General features: G+C 42.9%; 1 protein-coding gene across 1 annotated transcript in view; it reads right to left on the bottom strand.

The window, feature by feature from the left end:
* ZNF236 (zinc finger protein 236) overlaps window positions 1-18530 on the bottom strand; it is a 146393-nt gene that overhangs the window by 18432 nt on the left and 109431 nt on the right. Inside the window, exons 26-27 of the mRNA XM_025365657.1 lie at window positions 15322-15509; window positions 5964-6095 (exon numbers count right to left, since the gene is read on the bottom strand). Coding sequence (XP_025221442.1) covers window positions 5964-6095; window positions 15322-15509 — 320 coding nt within the window. The remainder of the gene's footprint in view (window positions 1-5963; window positions 6096-15321; window positions 15510-18530) is intronic.

Below are 18530 nucleotides of genomic sequence, written 5' to 3'. Positions count from 1 at the left end.
ACCAGAGAGCGATGTGAGCCCCAGGCCGTAGTAGCTGCTCCAGCGCCACCAGCAGTGTCCTCACCTGAGCACTTGCTTTGGGCCAGGACCTGTGCTCCGTGCCAGGGAACGTTACATGCCCAAATTCTGACCACTGTGAGGTAGTCCTAACTACACCTCTGTTCGGGGGTTTGGGTTTTTGTTTGTGTTTGTTTTAAAACACGAACTTGCTCTGTCACCAGGTTGGAGTACAGTGGTGATCATAGCTCACTGCAGTCTCCAACTCCTGGGCTCAAGCAGTCCTCCTGCCTCAACCTCCCAAAGTGCTGGGATTGCAGGTGTGAGCTACTGTGCCTGGCCACCTCTGTCTTAAAAACAGGCCATCACACAGATGTAGGATTGCCTGAGGGCTCCTGGCCAGAATGCACGGGAGCAGGGATGTACCCACATCACCAGAGGCTGCAGCCAGCACTCCCAGCCACTCTGTAGTGGGTTCAGATAAACCCAGGGTGCTTAAAGTGGTCCCAGCTTCCTCCTAGAAGCACAGGCCAGAGGCAGACCCAGGCATGTGTCTGAAGTCCCTGGTCAGAGCCCAGGTCAGAGCCTGGAAGCGTCAATGTGCATTCCATCTGTATCAAGAGAGCATTAGGATGAAATTAGACCGTGATTAAAACCAATTAATGTTGGCAAACAGTGCTACAAGCTAACAAGGGAAACTTACAGAAAACATCTAAGAGAATTTCTCTTGCTAATTATAGGCATACCTTGTTTTCACTGAACTTCGCTTTTTTGCCCTCCATAGATATCCTGTCATTTTCAAAAATTGAAAGTTTGTGGCGATGCTGCTTTGAGCAAGTCTACTGGTGCCATTTTTCCAATGGCACATGCTCACTTCGTGTCTCTGTGTCACATTTTGGTAATTCTCGCAATATTTCAAAGTCTTTCATTACAGCGTATCTGTTACGGTGATCTGTGATTAGTGATCTTTGATGTTACTATTGTAATTGTGTTGAGGCACCATAAACCCTGCCCATATAAAATGGCAAACTTAATCTATAAACGTTTGTGTCTGACTGCTTCACCAACTGGCCACCCCACTTCTCCTTGGGGCTCCCTATTCTCTGAGACACAACAACACTGAAATGAGGCCAATTCATGACCCCACAGTGGCCTGTAAGTGTTCAAGTGAAAGGAAGAATCACACATCCCTCACTTCAAAAGCTAGAAATGATTCAGCTTAATGAGGAAGGCATATAGAGAGCTGAGAGAGGCTGAAAGCTCAGTCTCTTGTGTCAAACTATTAGCCAACTTGTGAAATGAAGGTAAGGTTCTTGAAGAAAATTAAAAATGTTATCCAGTGAACTCATGAATGATAAGAAAGTGGAACTGCACTATTGCTGATAAGCAGAAAGTTTTAACAGCCTGGACAGATCAAAACAGCCACAACCTTCACTTAAGCCAAAGCCTAATCCAGAGCAAGACTCTAACTCTCTTCCATGTTATGAAGGCCAAGAGGTGAGGAAGCTGCAGAAGAAAAGTTGGAAACTAGCAGAGGTCAGTCCATGAGAACTAAGGAAAGAAGCCACCTCCATAACACAGCAGTGCAAGGTGAAGCAGCAAGTGCTGATGGAGAAGCTGCAGCAAGTTCTCCAGAACATCTAGCCAAGAGCATCGATGAAGGTCACTCCATTAAACAGCAGATTTTCAGAGTAGACAGAACAGCTTTATAGTGGAAGAAGATGCCTCTAGGACTTTCACAGCTACAGAAAAGTCAGTGTCTGGCTTCAAAGGACAGGCTGACTCTTTTATGAGGGGCTAGTGCAGCTAGTGACTTGAAGTTGAAGCCAATGCTCATTTACCATTCCAAAAATTCTTAGGGCCCTTAAGAATGATGCTAAATCCATTCTTTCTGTGCTCTACACATGAAACAATAAAGCCTGAATGACAGTACATCTGTTTACAGCATGATTTACTGAATATCTTAAGCCCACTGCTGAGACCTACTGGTCAGAAAAAAATGATTCCTTTCCAAATATTCCTGCTCTGGTCACGCAATGCACCTGGTCACCCAAGAGCTGTGATGGAGATGTACAGAGGGACGAATGTTGCTTTCATGCCTGCTAACATGACATCCACTCTGCAGCCCATGGATCAAGGAGTAATTTCCACTTTCAAGTCTTACTAACAAATACATCTCATAAGGCTGTAGCTGACACAGATAGTGATTCCTCTGATGGATTTGGGCAAAGTAAAGTGAAAACCTGTGGAAAGGATTCACCACTCTATATGCCATTAAGAACATTTGTGATTCATGGGAGGAAGTCAAAATATCAACATTAACAGGAGTTTGGAAGAAGCTGATTCCAACCCTCATGGATGACTTTGAGAGGTTCAAGACCTCAGCGGAAGAAGCAACTACAGATGTGGATGAATGGGCAAGAGAATTAGAAGTGGAGCCTAAAGATGACTGAATTGCTGCAATCTCATGGTATATATAACTCAGCAGATAAGGATCTCATGGTATTTATAACTTGAGCAGATAAGGAGTTGCTTCTTATGGATGAGCAAATAAAGCAGTTACTTGAGACGGAGTCTCCTGTAATCATCACTCCTGGTGATGATGCTGTGAACATTGTTGAAATTGCAACAAAAGATTTAAAAGATTACAGAAACTTGGTAAAGCAGCAGTGGGCTTTGAGAGATGGACTCCAATTCTGAAAGAGGTTCTGCTTTGGGTAAAATGCTATCAAACATCATCGCATGCTATGGGGAAATCTTTCATGAAAGGAAGAATTGACGCAGCAAACTTCATTGTTGTCTTATTTTAAGAAATTGCCGGCCAGGCGCGGTGGCTCAAGCCTGTAATCCCAGCACTTTGGGAGGCCGAGACGGGCGGATCACGAGGTCAGGAGATGGAGACCATCCTGGCTAACACGGTGAAACCCCGTCTCTACTAAAAAATACAAAAAACTAGCCGGGCGAGGTGGCCGGCGCCTGTAGTCCCAGCTACTCGGGAGGCTGAGGCGGGAGAATGGCGTGAACCCGGGAGGCGGAGCTTGCAGTGAGCTAAGATCCGGCCACTGCACTCCAGCCTGGGCAACATAGCAAGACTCCGTCTCAAAAAAAAAAGAAATTGCCACAGCCACCCCAAACTTCAACCACCACCACCTTGATCAGTCAGCAGCCATCAACATCAAGGCAAGACCCTCCACCAGCAAAAAGATTACAACTTGCTGAAGGCTCAGGTGATTGTTAGCATTTTTAGCAATAAGGTATTTTTAAATTAAGGTATGTACATTTAAAAAAATATATATTAATGCTGGTCAGGTACAGTGGCTCACGCCTGTAATCCCAGCACTGTGGGAGGCCAAGGTGGGCAATCACTTGAGCTCAGGAGTTTGAGACCAGCCTGGCAACATGGCAAAACCCCGTCTCTATTAAAAATACAAAACTTAGCCAGGTGTGGTGGTGCACGCCTGTGATTCCAGCTATCTGGGAGGCTAAGGCAGGAGAATCACTTGAACCCAGGAGGCGGAGGTTGCAGTGAGCTGAGATTGCACCACTGCACTCTAGCCTGGGCAACAGAGCGAGACTCTGTCTCAAAAAAAAAACAAAAAGGGGCTAGGCGCGGTGGCTCAAGCCTGTAATCCCAGCACTTTGGGAGGCTGAGACGGGTGGATCACGAGGTCGGGAGATCGAGACCATCCTGGCGAACACGGTGAAACCCCGTCTCTACTAAAAAAAAAAATACAAAAAACTAGCCGGGCGAGGTGGCGGGCGCCTGTAGTCCCAGCTACTTGGGAGGCTGAGGCAGGAGAATGGCCTAAACCCGGGAGGCGGAGCTTTCAGTGAGCTGAGATCCGGCCACTGCACTCCAGCCTGGGCGACTGAGCGAGACTCTTGTCTCAAAAAAAAACAAAAAACAAAACAAAACAAAAAAAAACCAAAAAGGAAGAAAAAAAGAAATAATGCTGCTGAACACTATTATTACAGTATAGAATAAACATCATATGCCCTGGGAAACCAGAAAACTAAATCATAATGTTAATGTATGACTTGCTTTGTTGTGATAATTGCTTTATTGCAGTGGTCTAGAACTGAACGCACGTTATCTCTGAGGTATGCCTGTATTCACTGATACAGATTAGTTATCCACCTCATTTTTATATTTAATTAATCTGTCAAATTTTGAAAAAAATTACACGCTAGACCAAGTATTAATACTTGGTTTCTCTCATTACCATCTACTACTCAAATGGAAGTTAAAATGGAATATATCACTTCAATTGGGACATTTCAAACTAATCTTAACATAGGATTACTCTAAAAAAAAATTATTCTTCTAGCTATATTAAACCAAATGCTAAAATCATAATGTTAAAAAATAGCAAAGTAGTTTCATTTACTAGTCACACAAAATACAGGAATTAGGTAAGGTATGCCTTGGAACTGATTTACGAACTCTCTGAAACATACCAGACTAATAAGGTTTCACTACAAAAGCACCATGAGAAAGAGAGCTTAAAAATATGACCAAGCCGCCAATGCGTTTTCTGTCTCAATGGATGTGTGTGGTCAACAGTTACCTCACCAGGCCTGAGGTGCTCAAACCCTGCACACTCCCCAGTGCCCTTGATCAGCTCCCGAGCATCACCGATAAGCCCCTGGAACATCCTGCTATTAGTAGGTAAGAGTGTATTTCATACCCAGGACCTTGGGCAATGCCACATAGTTTGTGCTGATGATGTGACTTATGGTGAAGGCCTATTTTTGTTTCATCTGGGGACCTGGGCCACTGCATCAGTTTGATCTGGAGGGGCTGGGGCCTGGAGACCGCATAGCTAAGCCCAGCCACGCGGGCACTCCATGGCCACACGTCTGACCCTAATACAGTTCTGGATACCAGAGCTTAGCTGAGCTTCCCGAGTTGGCGACAGTTGGCAGGCACTGTCACACAACGTTCCTGGGAGAATCAGCAGTGTCTGTGTGACCTCACTGGAGCGGACACTGGGAAGCTTGTGCCTGGGTTCTCTGGACTCCACCCCACATGCCTTTTCCTTCTGCTGGTTCTCATCTGCACCTTTCCATTGTAACCACAAGTATAAACCACAACCACCAACAGATCAGATTTCTCTGAATCCGGTGAGACCTTGTAGTGAATCGTCAAACCTGAGGGCAGTCTTGGGGACCCCAGACACAAATGTGTTAAGTTATACAAACTGAAATTCAGTGAGACGAGCTCTGGTTACTCAGGTCAAACTCCAGGACATCCCCAGTGCTGGTTATATCTCATCTCTTTGTGAAAAAGCCCTTGTCCTACTGAAAAACAGGTAAGTCATTATTTTGAAAACTCATTTGCTAAAAATGTTTAATGCTTCCTAAATTCAGAGATTATTCATCATCTGTGCTTTAATTCTGACCCTGGAAACTTTTAAGCAAAGAGTTTTCAGACTCTTCTATATTTAGACTACTGCTTACTAAATATTTTGTCTCTCAAAAACATGTATTTTTAAGAAAAAAGACTAGCCAAATGACAACTAGATCTTGCACACAGATGCACACACACACACGTATATGAAAATGTATATGACACTTAACAGAACCAGCAAAGGTGTTACTAGGAAATCTGCAGAAAGAACTAAGCGTAAGTGGCTGGATATGCGAAGTCTGATCAGTAGGCAAATACAATATTAATAAGTTTAAAATTAGATTTACATATCACTGGTGGCTACATCTAATTTCGTGGTACTAAAACCTCACTCCCTAAGAAACAAATCACAAAATGACTGAGATGTCGTACCTGTCATTCAACACACACCCCCGCAGAGCCTATGTCCACTCAGGATTCAGCTGGGGACACCTCAGAAGTCAGCCCCAGCCACCCGGGCCACACAGCACTCCCATGACCCTCTACCACCATCCCTTCTGAATCTGTATGTTTTTAAAAGCGACGAAAGCTCTGTGGATGAAGGAATATCCTGTACCTGGTAGGCTATTTCTTCACAAGCAGCAGACGCTGACTGTGGCGTGTGGCTCACTAGTATGACTTGCGGCGAGCCTGCTCCACCCTGGCCCGAGAGAGAGGGATCCGTGAGGAGTGCTGGGAACTGCTGACCCTGGCAAAAGATTAGTACTATTTCAGAAGTTGTAACATTAGCAAAACAAGTAATAATTTAAAAGCTCTTTTATGGTGCAGCTACCTTGGAAAACAAGCTGGTAGCTCCTCAAAAAGTGAACTGTGGAGTTACCACGTAACCCAGCAACCCAAGAGAAGTGAAAACAGAGTCCACTCAAAGCCTTGTACAGAAATGTCCACAGGAGAATTACCCATAACCAAAAAATGGAAACAGCCCAAATGCTCATCAACTGATAAATGCACAAATGAAATGTGGTATAAGGGAATACTGTTGAGTAATAAAAAGGTAGGAAGTTCTGGTACATGTTACAGCATGGAGGAACCTTAGAAATACTCTAAGGAATGAAAGAAGCCAGTCACAAAAGACAACACAGATGATCACATTTCTATGAAATATCCAGAACAGATGCATCTACAGAGAGAGACAGAAAGTGGACTGGCAGTTGCCAGGGGCAGAGGTGAGGGTGGGCCGGGGGTCAGGGGAACATGGAGTGATGGCTCATGGCTCCAGGTTTCTTTAAGGGGTGATGAAATGCCCTAAAATTAGACCACAGTGATGGCTGTACAACTCTGTAAATACACTGAAAACCATTCAATTGTATACTTTAAACAATGAGGTGAACTTATATAAATTACATCTCAGAGTCTCTACATGTGTGTATATTTACAACACACTTATTTGCTTAGAAACGCATACACAATTTTGGTATGCTATAGAAAATGACTGTAAGTCTTCTTACCAGCTCAGCACACCTCTAGCTACGAGAATGGATCTGAGAGAATAAGAGAGAATGAGAAAGGTAGGGTGGTATGGGGCACAAGAGCAGAGAGGAAGCTGCAGCTTAAAGGGTCTGAATATCTACTGCAAATGCTGAATTTATAGAAGCGATTCAGCATGCAACTTGAACTGCTGCAATCAGCACTGATTCTAAACATATTTCACACACAGTTAAAACCGTGGCTGATCACAGGAAGCGTGGCTGATGTTGTTGGCTCCTGTGCTTTAAGATGAGGGGTGTTTCTCAATGTCTTAGGGAACTACGCAAGCTGAGGTCCCAAAAGGAAAGTTAAGAATTGAGGAGGGGATGCTGTATTAGTCCGTTTTCATGCTGCTGATAAAGACATGCCTGTGACTGGGCAATTTACAAAAGAAAGAGGTTTAATTGGACTGACAGTTCCATGTGGCTGGAGAAGCCTCACAATCATGGTGGAAGGCATGGAGGAGCAAGTCACATCCTACATGGATGGCAGCATAGAGAGGAGAGCTTGTGCAGGGAAACTTCCCTTTATATAACCATCAGATCTCATGAGACTTATTCACTATCATGAGAACAGCACGGGAAAGACTTGTCCCCATGAATCAATTACCTCCCACCAGGTCCCTCCCACAACATGTGGGAATTCAAGATGAGATCTGGGTGGGGACATGGCCGAACCATATGAGACACAGTAGAGGAAAAATAGGACTGAGCTGGCATTTTTAAAAACTTCCTTCATCAGAGAATTTCAGGTTCACTTCTTAAGGGAAAGAGCGGCAGGTGGCAAAATAGAAGTCAAAAATATACAAAGTCATCATCAGGGATTCCAGAAAAAGAGAGCTTCTAAATTGATTTGAGTTCCTTACTTCCCATAAGCAGCTTTTTAAAAAAGCAAAATGAGGCTATTTTAGGTATCTCCATATATCAGCCTAATTTTTTACATAAACATCTAAATTGAAAAGTTCTTTTTCTTTTTTTTTTTTTTGAGATAAAGTATTGTACTGTCACCCAGGCTGGAGTGCAGTGGCTTGATCTCAGCTCACTGCAATCTTTGCCTCCTGGGTTTAAGTGATTCTCGTGCCTCAGCCTCCTGAGTAGCTGGAATTACAGGCATGTGCCACATGTGTGGCTAATTTTTGTATTTTTAGTAGAGATGGGGTTTCACTATGTTGGCCAGGCTGGTCTCGAACTCCTGACCTCAGGTGATCTGCCTGCCTCAGCCTCCCAAAGTGCTGGGATTATAGGTGTGAGCCACTGCACCCGAAGTTCCTATCTATACTAATAAAGCTTCACGTTCCCTACCCCCCTACATAGACAAGCTGATTGAACATTGCTAGTTTCAAATACCAGTGAATGCTACACTTTTTTGTGACATGTCTGTTGCCAGCTGCTGCCACCACCCTTATCAGACTACCCAATTTGAAAAATTGTATTAATCAACCTAGACTTATTAATTCACATTTATTTTATTAATCAAAGACCAAAAAAACTGCTGGTCAGAAATTCTGATGCACATAAGAACCAACTGGCTCAATAAATTCATATATTCCCAAACTAAAGGTAAGATATTTGAGAGTCTTAGCTTATACAGGTATATCAAGGGAAAAATTACAACTTCTTGTTGTTTTGAAATAGCAAAATTACAGAAATAAAGAACAGAGTGGCAGACGCCAGGGTTAAGAGGGTCTTGAAGTCATTATAAAAAGCAACATGAGGGGTCCTTGAGGTGATGGAAATATTCTGTATCTTGGCTTGTCATTGATAATAATTGTTTGTGATATTATACGACAGTTCTGCAACATGCTCCTATTGGGTGAAACTGGATAAGTATATATGGAATCTCTCTGTACTATTTTTTAAAAATTGCCCGTGTGTCTACAATTATCTCAAAAATTTTAATTAAAAAAACTTGAAATCTATGTAATTTACTACCTTATCATTTGTGTGTCAATTGCAAACCTTAAGTATTCTTTTTTTTTTTTTTGAGACAGAGTCGTGCTTTATTACCCAGGCTAGAGTGCAATGGCACGATCTTGGCTCACTGCAGCCTCCACCTCCCGAGTTCAAGAGATTCTCCTGTCTCAGCCTCCTGAGTAGCTGGGATTACAGGCACATGCCACCACGCCCAGCTAATTTGTTGTATTTTTAGTAGAGACGGGGTTTCACCATGTTGGCCAAGCTGGTCTCGAACTCCTGACCTCAGGTGATTCACCAGCCTCGGCCTGCGATTACAGGCGTGAGCCACCACACCCAGCCAACCTTAAGTATTCTTAATGCAAATTTCCTGATTTAAAAATCAGTGTCCAATAAAATCTATACTCAACAATTAGCTATACTTACGGAAGTGATACACAAATCGGCTAAAACAATATAAAGGTTATTTACTTTTGGTTTGTATTATTATTTGCAGTTGGTTTCTTTGCTATATTTGGTTTACACTGAGGTAAAGATTACAGGAATTTGCCTTCCCCTGGAGCACATGAACTTTGCAACATGAGAATGTAACAGCAAGCACTGAGTCCCAGCAGAGAGGAACGGGGCAACAGCTGTTGGCCCTGGCAGCTGGGGCAGCTGCGTCAGAGTCACAGGGAGGGTGGGTGATGAACAGCACAGATGCCAGCCCCACCCATGACTACTGAATTAACTTGAGCCTGCTGGGACCCAGGGAAGTCAATGTTCGACTAAATCTGAGAAATGCTGTAAAACATGAGAAAGGGCTGGATATTGATGAAAGGCATTCCATGCAATAACACACTTCACTATACTATTACCAAGTACCCATAAATCAACCTGATTTCCTGCTCGCATGTACTATAATTTCATTAGAAATATTTTTCTTAGCAGTTCATTTTACTGGCCTATACACAACTCTTAATAAACTTAAAACAAAACATTGTGCCTCAATAAAAATGTGAAGATATTTACAAGAGTAAATATGAATGACTTGTAAAGGATGAAGGCTAAGAAAGGCACAAAATTAAGAAAGCTTTAAATAGTATGGGCCAGATGACTCTTGGTGTTAAACCTACAACTAACTTGTTACTTCAGAATCAGCCTCTTTTCCCATCAGGAGTCTGTAATAAGATTTGCCAATTTCTGGGTCACCCCACAGTCAAATTTAGACTTAAAAAGCCACATTCATATCTCTAAAAACAAAGTTTTAAATGTTTTGCACCTGGCCAATTATCTGTAATAATAAGAGGTTTTTTTTTTTAATGACAAGAATTAGTATACAAGAGAATTCCCCTCATGAATAAGTAAACTACTTCTTGTATTCAGAATAAGAACTAAAAATCATTTTGCTTTCTTGAATAGATTTTCTACATGCATGTTTACACCTCCTGATAGAACTGTCAGACTTCAGTGGCCAAGCAGGACACACAACTACCAGCGGCCTGCTCCTCCTCCCCCCTGAAGAGTCTAAAGTTTGGAACAAATACATCAAAATTATATTTCAAAATTAGCTAACTTTCTCTGAATTAAAATTATCATTTACTCCAATATTCTTCCAAAATTGGGCCCTTTCCAAGTTTTAAATTAGGATTAATTACGTACTTACAAAAACATATACATTCCAAACTTTTTACTATTATGGACTCAAATTTGCCATTTTTTTTTTTTTTTTTTTTTTTTTTGAGACAGAGTCTCACTCTGTCTGTCACCCAGGTTGGAGTGCAGTGGCGTGATCTCAGCTCACTGCAACCTCCACCTCCTGGGTTCATGCTATTCTTCTGCCTCAGCTCCCCGAGTAGCTGGGACCACAGGCACCTGCCACCTTGCCCGGCTAATTTTTTGTATTTTTAGTAGAGACGGGGTTTCACTGTGTCAGCCAGGATGGTCTCAATCTCCTGACCTCATGATCCGCCCGCCTCGGCCTCCCAAAGTCCTGGGATTACAGGCGTGAGCCACCGCGCCCAGCCACATTTGCCCATTAATTAAGAATACTATTTAAGTAAACTAAGACCACCTTTCTTTGTTTTTAGGAACATTTTCTTTCATGGATTTTATAAAGAAATAATAAATAATACATAATAAGTTTATGTGACTTTCCTATCTTTTAAATATGTGCAGTAATTTCTACGTTTATATTACTGTTTCCTTCCGCTCCTTTAGCGAGAGTCTTATTTTTCCATGCACAGAGTGCAGTGTCCAGGGTGGTATAATGCTCAACAATGTGATTTCTTCACATTGGATCTCTTCCCTGTGCTATTAGTCCGTTTCCTCATTAAATTCAAGGAGCATGTGTCATTTTAAGGAATCAATATTAAATCATTCGACATTTATCCCCTAGTGAATAACTCTTAAATGAACAATCATCATTACACACTGGTTAATTTCTCTTGACCACCTTCTAATTTTCAGGTCAAATTTTTATTATCATAAACAATCATAATAATTTACGTATTTACAGACATTTTCTTATAGGTTCATTAATCTCTTGACAATAAAAAGGTGGTTTTGTTGCTACAAGGATTCATTATGTTTAGAAAAATACCATTCATAAAGCTAAGAAAGGTTTCATCTGGTTTTTGCAAGTTTCCAGAGTAATAAACCAGCATAAGTCTAAGTTTGCCAGCTAACAGAAAAAAGATTCAAATAAAGCTACACAATTTCTACTGGATATTTTAAAATTACTTATTGGACAATGTATGCTAATTAATCAATTTGGTTTACAAATTTTGCATATGAAGTACAGAAAAGAATATACAAAATGAACTTAACCCACCAAAGCTTAATAGAAACACTAATGTATCTGGCTAGACACAGGTTCCAGAGGACCCACCCGGCTCCTGCTGCTCACAAAGCCTCCTGCTCCCATGTCCTCAGGCCAGAGTGGAAGGGCTGATGGGGGCGGCAGGGAAGCACTAACGGCAGGGTGTGTGGCTGCAGACACAACCTGGACGCCAGGCACAGGAGCCACCTGCGCAGTGGGTGGGAGGGAGAGGGCGTGGCAAACGAGGTACTTCTGGCAGCTCGGCAGACAAAGCCCGAGTCCACGTGACGTGACAGGGGCCAGGCAGGAGCCAGAGGGGCAGCTGATGGAGTCTGTCCTGAGGCGCTGGGGACCCACAGGACTTCTGTCCCAAAAGCAGCATCCTAAATGAGACAGTGACCCCACCAGGGGACTGGTGTGGAGCCAGGGAGCCTGGGTTGCCTGCTGGTGAGGACAGCAGGCCCAGAAACGGGCCACAGCACATCCCAGGGTCATCACTGCCACCAAGGCTTCACTCTACAGCCCTTCTTGAAGAACATCCTTGGAGAACCACCTGCCCGCTCACAAGGCTCCCGGGTGACCCACGTGCACTACACCAGCAGTCCCTACCCTTTTTGGAACCAGGCAGGCTGGTTTCGTGAAGAAAAGTCTTCCACGGATTTGAGGTAGGGGGTGTTGGGAGATGGTTTCAGGATGAAACTGTTCCTCATCAGGCATTAGCTAGATTCTCATAAGGATCACACAACCTAGATCCCTCACATGTGCAGTTCACAACAGGACTCATGCTCCTCTGAGAATGTAATGCCCCAGCTCATCTGACAGGAGGTGGAGCTCAGGCGGTAATGCTCGCCGGCCCACACGCACCCCGGCTGTGCGGCCAGATGCTAACAGACCATGGACAGGTACCAGTCCACAGCCTGGGAGTTGGGGGCCAACTGTTCTACAAAAAAGGCATGGGACATCCTGGCAAATATCTGCAGACTTTAAAAATACAACCTGGAAAATACTGAGAACTACTTACTGAACTTTCACTTCAACTGTAGTGGATAATTCTCAAAGTGATAAAACTTAACATACAGAAAATACTCTCATAATCATTGAAATAAATGCCTTTCTGGGTTTTTCTCATCAAACTCAATCCCCACCCTCCAAAAGTTATTCAAAGGCATCTAACTAATTAAAATTTATATTTTAAATAATTTTTACTTCTTTACTATGTCTTTAATTACTATAGTTAACAGTCTACAATAAGAAACACACCAGGGACCCTGGGAGCTGACTCACACATGTAACAGGACAGTCACCGTGTTCCCAAATGCAATGCTAGGGTAGTCCAATGCACGTTACGCCCTTAAGGCTTTGCAAGACAACAGGAAGTGTAAGGTCATATTTACAGTCATCATCATTTAAATATAAAAACATCTTAGCAGCAAATAAAAAGGTGGGAAAGACAAATGGACTCCGAGTTAGTGTACAGACTCCTGTACCTGGATTTGAAGCGTGTTCTTTGAATGGTAAATAAGTAAAAGTGCTCTCCCATCCAGCCTCCCCCTGCCCACTGCCTGCCCCAGACCTCAGGGGGCTTCACTAGGCCCTGAGATACAGTAACCAAGATCACAGGTAGGAAAGAAGGAGACATGGCTGGTCCATCATAATCATCATGCTTCCTGCATCTAGGAAAGCACACCCCAGTAATTTACATCTTAGGATGGGTACTTTTTTGTTTATTTGTTTTTGTTTTTGAGATGGAGTCTCACTCTGTTGCCCAGGCTGGAGTGCAGAGGTGCGATCTCGGCTCACAGCAATCTCTACCTCCCGGGTTCAAGTGATTCTCTTGCCTCAGTCTCCCAAGTAGCTGAAATCACAGGCGCCCGCCACCATGCCCGGCTAATTTTTATATTTTTAGCAGAGACGGAGTTTCCCCATGTTGGCCAGGCTGATCTCAAACTCCTAACCTCAAGCCCACCTCGGCTTGCCAAAGTGCTAGGATTACAGGTGTGAGCCACCACACCCAGCCAGTTGACTATTTTTGTTCCAACCACAATTTTAAAACATGATACGAATTGCTAATATTTAGAAGGTTAATTATGTGACAAGCAGGAGTTGATGGTGCATAAGAGCAGGTGAAGAAAGGGTGTTAAACTCCATAAGCAGTCATGCTCTCCGCACAGCTCAGGAGGAATGCCTCTGAGTGAGATGCACGCTCTGCTTCCCAGCACCACATGTGGCTGTCGGGGTTGCCCGACAGGTCCCTGGGGGCAGGACGTAGGCAGGGCTGCTTGACTACAGACAGGTCACCCAGAGGGGAGCCCCTGTGTCCAGCGAGCAGGAACCCTGGCGTGCGGTGTGCCTGGGTCACCTCAGAAGACGATAGTGGCTGTGCAGGGGTCCTCAGTGAGGAGCCCTAGGAGAAGCCTATTTGCCAACGACATGTGAGTATCCCACAACCCAGGGAGACTGACTGAACACTGAAGCAATGCAGAGGAAATGCTGCTATTTCACTAATGAAAGGGACTAGAGCTTAGAGAGGTCATTTCTTCAGCAAGTGGCTGTGATAGTATTAGGACCAATCCTGCTCTAGATGCCAAAATCTGTTTTTCTTGTACGGTGAGCCTAAAAAGCAGAGACAGAACAATCAAGGAATGTGTTTTGGTGAAAACAGCCTCAGCTTTTGTTTTGAGAGGGAGAAGGTCTCACTCTGTCGTCCAGGCTGGAGTGCAGTGGTGCAATCACGGCTCACTGCAGCATCAACCTTCCAGGCTCACCCAATCCTCCCACCTCAGCCTCCGGAGTACCCAGTACTACGGGTGTGCACTGCCGTGCCTGGCCCAATTTTTTATTTTTTGTAGAGACAAGAGTTTTGCCATGTTGCCATGACTGCTCTCAAACTCCTGGGCTCAAGGAATCCTCCCACCTCAGCCTCCCAAAGTGCTGGGATTACAGGCACGAGCCACCTGTGTCCAGCCTCAGCTTTCTAATTCTGCTGTGTATTTTGCTTCTATTACAACAGCCAGGAACAGACACATAGAAATCACAATTTACATCAACTAAGAATAGATTTTTTATAGTCAGCTATGAAAATTCTGACACAGCCTTATTATAATTAGTCTTCAACTATCAAAATGCGGGCATAGCTTTGTTACAATTCATCTTCATTATAACGAATCATAATGTATCATTATGATTTTCCTAATTAAACTCTGAAAGGTTTTTCAGCATCTTAGCTCAAGGAATCATGTAAAAATGTACACCCCTTTGGCACAGCACTTCTACTGGTAGGAATTCATGTAAGAATCTCAGTGACTAAGGGCATGAAAATTTCCATGCTACTTATTGAAACCATGAATACAACATAACGCCCATCAATAAACTTCATCTACATGATGTGTACACAAACTTATTTCTGCAGAAAGTTATAAATATGTACCTTATACATTCATATAAAGGTGCAGAAGGATATATACAATAAAATGTTAACTGTGGTTCCATTTGGTGGTGGGATTAAAGCTTTGGGTTTTATGCTTTACCTTATTTTTTTACATTCTTCCATATTATCTGAATTTTCTTTTTTCCCCTTTTTACATTTACTGTATTATTTTTTAATCAGAAAAAAAGCTACTTCGATTTTGAAAAAAAAATGCTCAGAATATATATTTAGGAAGGAGTCAATGAATAATGTTTTCAAAGACCACTTTTTGAAAGGACCTTTGCATCCCTCTCTGAGGAGCACTTGCCTGAGAGGTGATGTTGAGTGTGACAGTGTCCAGGCCTCCAGACAGCATACCCTGAGTATCGGCCAGCGTCAGCGTGACACTAGCGTCACCTCCCACACCCGACGAGGACATGACCAGGTTCTGAGTCGAGATGGCCGATGGAGACATCGGTGTTGTTGAAGGAAGGCTTCCGCTTGTAGTGTTAAGTTCTACAAAAGAGGCGAAGTAAGTAGGTCAATGGGAAGGCCAGACAAGTCCAGGTGTAAGGGCACAGGGAAAGCGATGCTCCCACCTGCATGCAGGAAGCAGCATTCATGCTGCCTGAGGTCTCCAAGCTGCACCAAAGAAATCACAGGGTCTTCAATTCTAATTTTAGGATAAAGCTTTTCTTAGTTTTTAAACATCTTTACGCATGAATATACTGTGCTTCTTAATTATAACACACACAGAGAAAAACCAGTAAACAAAGAGTGAAAATGTGACCCCACAGTTCCAGTCACAGCTACTACTGTAGAATGAAAACTCAGACAACAATTTCCAGGGCACTGTCCCCATCCACAACTAAAGAGACCAGTTGAAGAAAGGAACCAAGTATGATCCACTGACGAATTACTAGTTCCAAAGCTTACAGGATAAATTTGACCATCTCTGCTCATTTTCTCACTTTCATCACCCTTACTGACTCTTATTCTAAAAGACAGGAGGTCAAAATAAACTTCATGAAATCCTTTAAATATTCATTTATCCTACATGACATCTTAATTTTCTTCGGAAAAGACAACAAAACGGAAATTTCCCCCCTTGTAGCCGATGCTAAGAGAAAAGAAGGTACCTGGCAAAGAAAGGTCTTTTCTTTTACAAAACAGACACTCATGCACCTTGCTGACAGATGAGACGGGGTCAGTATGGGATTATCAAAGTCCTGTAGTGGGCACCAGTGAACACAACGTTGAAAGGATAAACACACGGGCACACATACGCACACTCACTTTATCTGACAGTCGAGCCATCCATTCATCTAAAATATGTATTCCTCATCCACTTGTGCCTGCCACTGTGCCAGGCGCTAAGGATGCCGGATGACAACCAAAGGAGAAAAAGCTATTTCCTAACCAGGTTTCAAAACAAAACAAACACGCTCCTGTCAGTACTTTGCTGTGACTTGGGTCACATCAGTCCAGCGCTCTCCTAGAAGTCAGGGGCCAACAGGAAAACTAGGTTACTTACTTGTCGCTGGAGTTCTCCAAATACAATGCCTCCACAGATCCACACTCCTGGGGTCCCACACTGTGCTGCACAGACCTGGAACCTTCAAAAGCAGTAGAACCATTAGCAGGCTGGGAGGCTCGAGCGCTGAAGCAGCCGCCGGGGCTCCACAGATAGCTAGGTCAGACCCTCCCGCCTGCTCCAGCGTCCACACAGAGTGCTGGCGGGAGCCCGAGGAGTGTGGCCTTGTGGAGGATGTCTGCATGTGCTAAGCATTCCAGTGACCAGTACAGCAGCCGACCTAATAGCTGTCCTTCTAAAATTCCCTCCACACACCCTTACTGCACACTAGCCTGCGGGTATGTTTTTAACATGAGTGGTCAAAACTGTGGAGAGGCTGGGGCGGGGGGGCAGGTGGCAGTTGCCAATGAGCTTGCACAGAGGGAGGACAGGGAAGAGAGGCACGTGCCTGTGAATCTCGCCCAGGATCACATATAGTGCCAAGGCGAAGGCAGCACACAGCAAAAATGCAAACCTCACCCCAACTGCTGAAATAAAGGAATCAAAGATCTTCTCCCCACTCCCACCAGTCAACTAATCCTGACTTTCTAGTGATTATTAAGGTATCAGAGATTCTGGGACTGTGCAGCATGAAAAATGCAAAAAGATACAGAAGGCTTGTGTTTGATTAAAGTGAAACCTGACACAAAGTTCAATGAAAACAATAAACAACTTCAGACAGTGCCAATGTTCATATTTCAACTCAAACAGTGAACCTTTAATAATGTCCTAATTCAACGGATTTTCCACAAAGAGGATGATACCAGTTCCAGTACAACTGTCCTCAATATGATTGAAAAGAACACGTGACTAGAGCAGAAAAAAGTTGAAATTTCTTAAGCATGCAGTTAAATTACAAGCTACAAATAGCTCTTAACTATCTATTTGTTAAAAGCTACAATTTTATATTCAAATTAAATACTCTTAGCATGAAAATGAAGATCCCACGCTGAAGTGAAGATTGTAGACTCTTACTTTTATTCTTCACTTATTTTTCTGAAACCACTGTTCCTCCAGCATGTATAGAGCAATACAAGTCTGACTTTATGATTCTGACTCAAAAATAAGTTTAAAAGATTAATAAACCATACACTCATCACACCCAACATTATCTTAAATCTCTTGGGATATTGCCTCATAGCTTCTAAGAAAACATAATTTTATAAGGTTCTAAAAATAGTTTAAAAGATATGATATCAGTTTTTTCTTGCAATTAACTTAAATGTGAGAAGAGAGAAGGTGGGGGCGACAGAACAGGAGAGAAGCATTGGGGTAGCCCCTCGTTCCCAAGCATCCAGGTCACTCACAGGGACAACTTGTGAGGATAAGAATGTCCTCTTCAGTTTTAATACACACTGGCAAATAGAAAATGTTAAATTGTTGAACTATTTAAAATTAAAATAAGTGATTATACTTAAATGTAGAAGAAACTAAGGCTAGAATAACTTTACAAATAAATAGAAAATACTGGTCTTTGCTTTCATTGAAAGTAGAACTCAATTTATTCATCAAAATTATCTTAAATTTAAAAGTGGGTGAAGGTAAGAACAAAAAGATAATACTCATTTGAGATGAATTCTTTAAAAAGTTGTGCTAAATTTCTCAAGCCTCTATCAAGACTACGATCTGCTTCTGAGGCAGTACTTACATTCTACGGGAACATGTTTTAAGAAAAACTCTTTGTGTCAGATTTGGGAATGGATGTTGCTGGGATGAAACTCTGAAATAGTCTTCAACTCCTCCATCACAAATCTGAACAAAAGCATGTGCTTTTATCCTGCATGTGAAATTGTGAGTAATTGTCTCACTTGGATTTATTCACAAATCCCTAAGTGGTGATACACTTCTTTCAATGCCTTCGATTAAGCTGAAACAGCCACAGTTAACCTAGAGGCTGATGAGTCTTAACCAAACCTTGCTTGCATAGAGAATCAAAAAATAATAATAGCCACATACATATTCAT

Source organism: Theropithecus gelada, chromosome 18, assembly GCF_003255815.1.
Source record: "Theropithecus gelada isolate Dixy chromosome 18, Tgel_1.0, whole genome shotgun sequence".
In the NCBI taxonomy this organism is placed as follows: Eukaryota; Metazoa; Chordata; class Mammalia; order Primates; family Cercopithecidae; genus Theropithecus; species Theropithecus gelada.
Note: the sequence above shows the minus strand (reverse complement) of the source record. Positions and strands in the feature narration are given on the sequence as shown.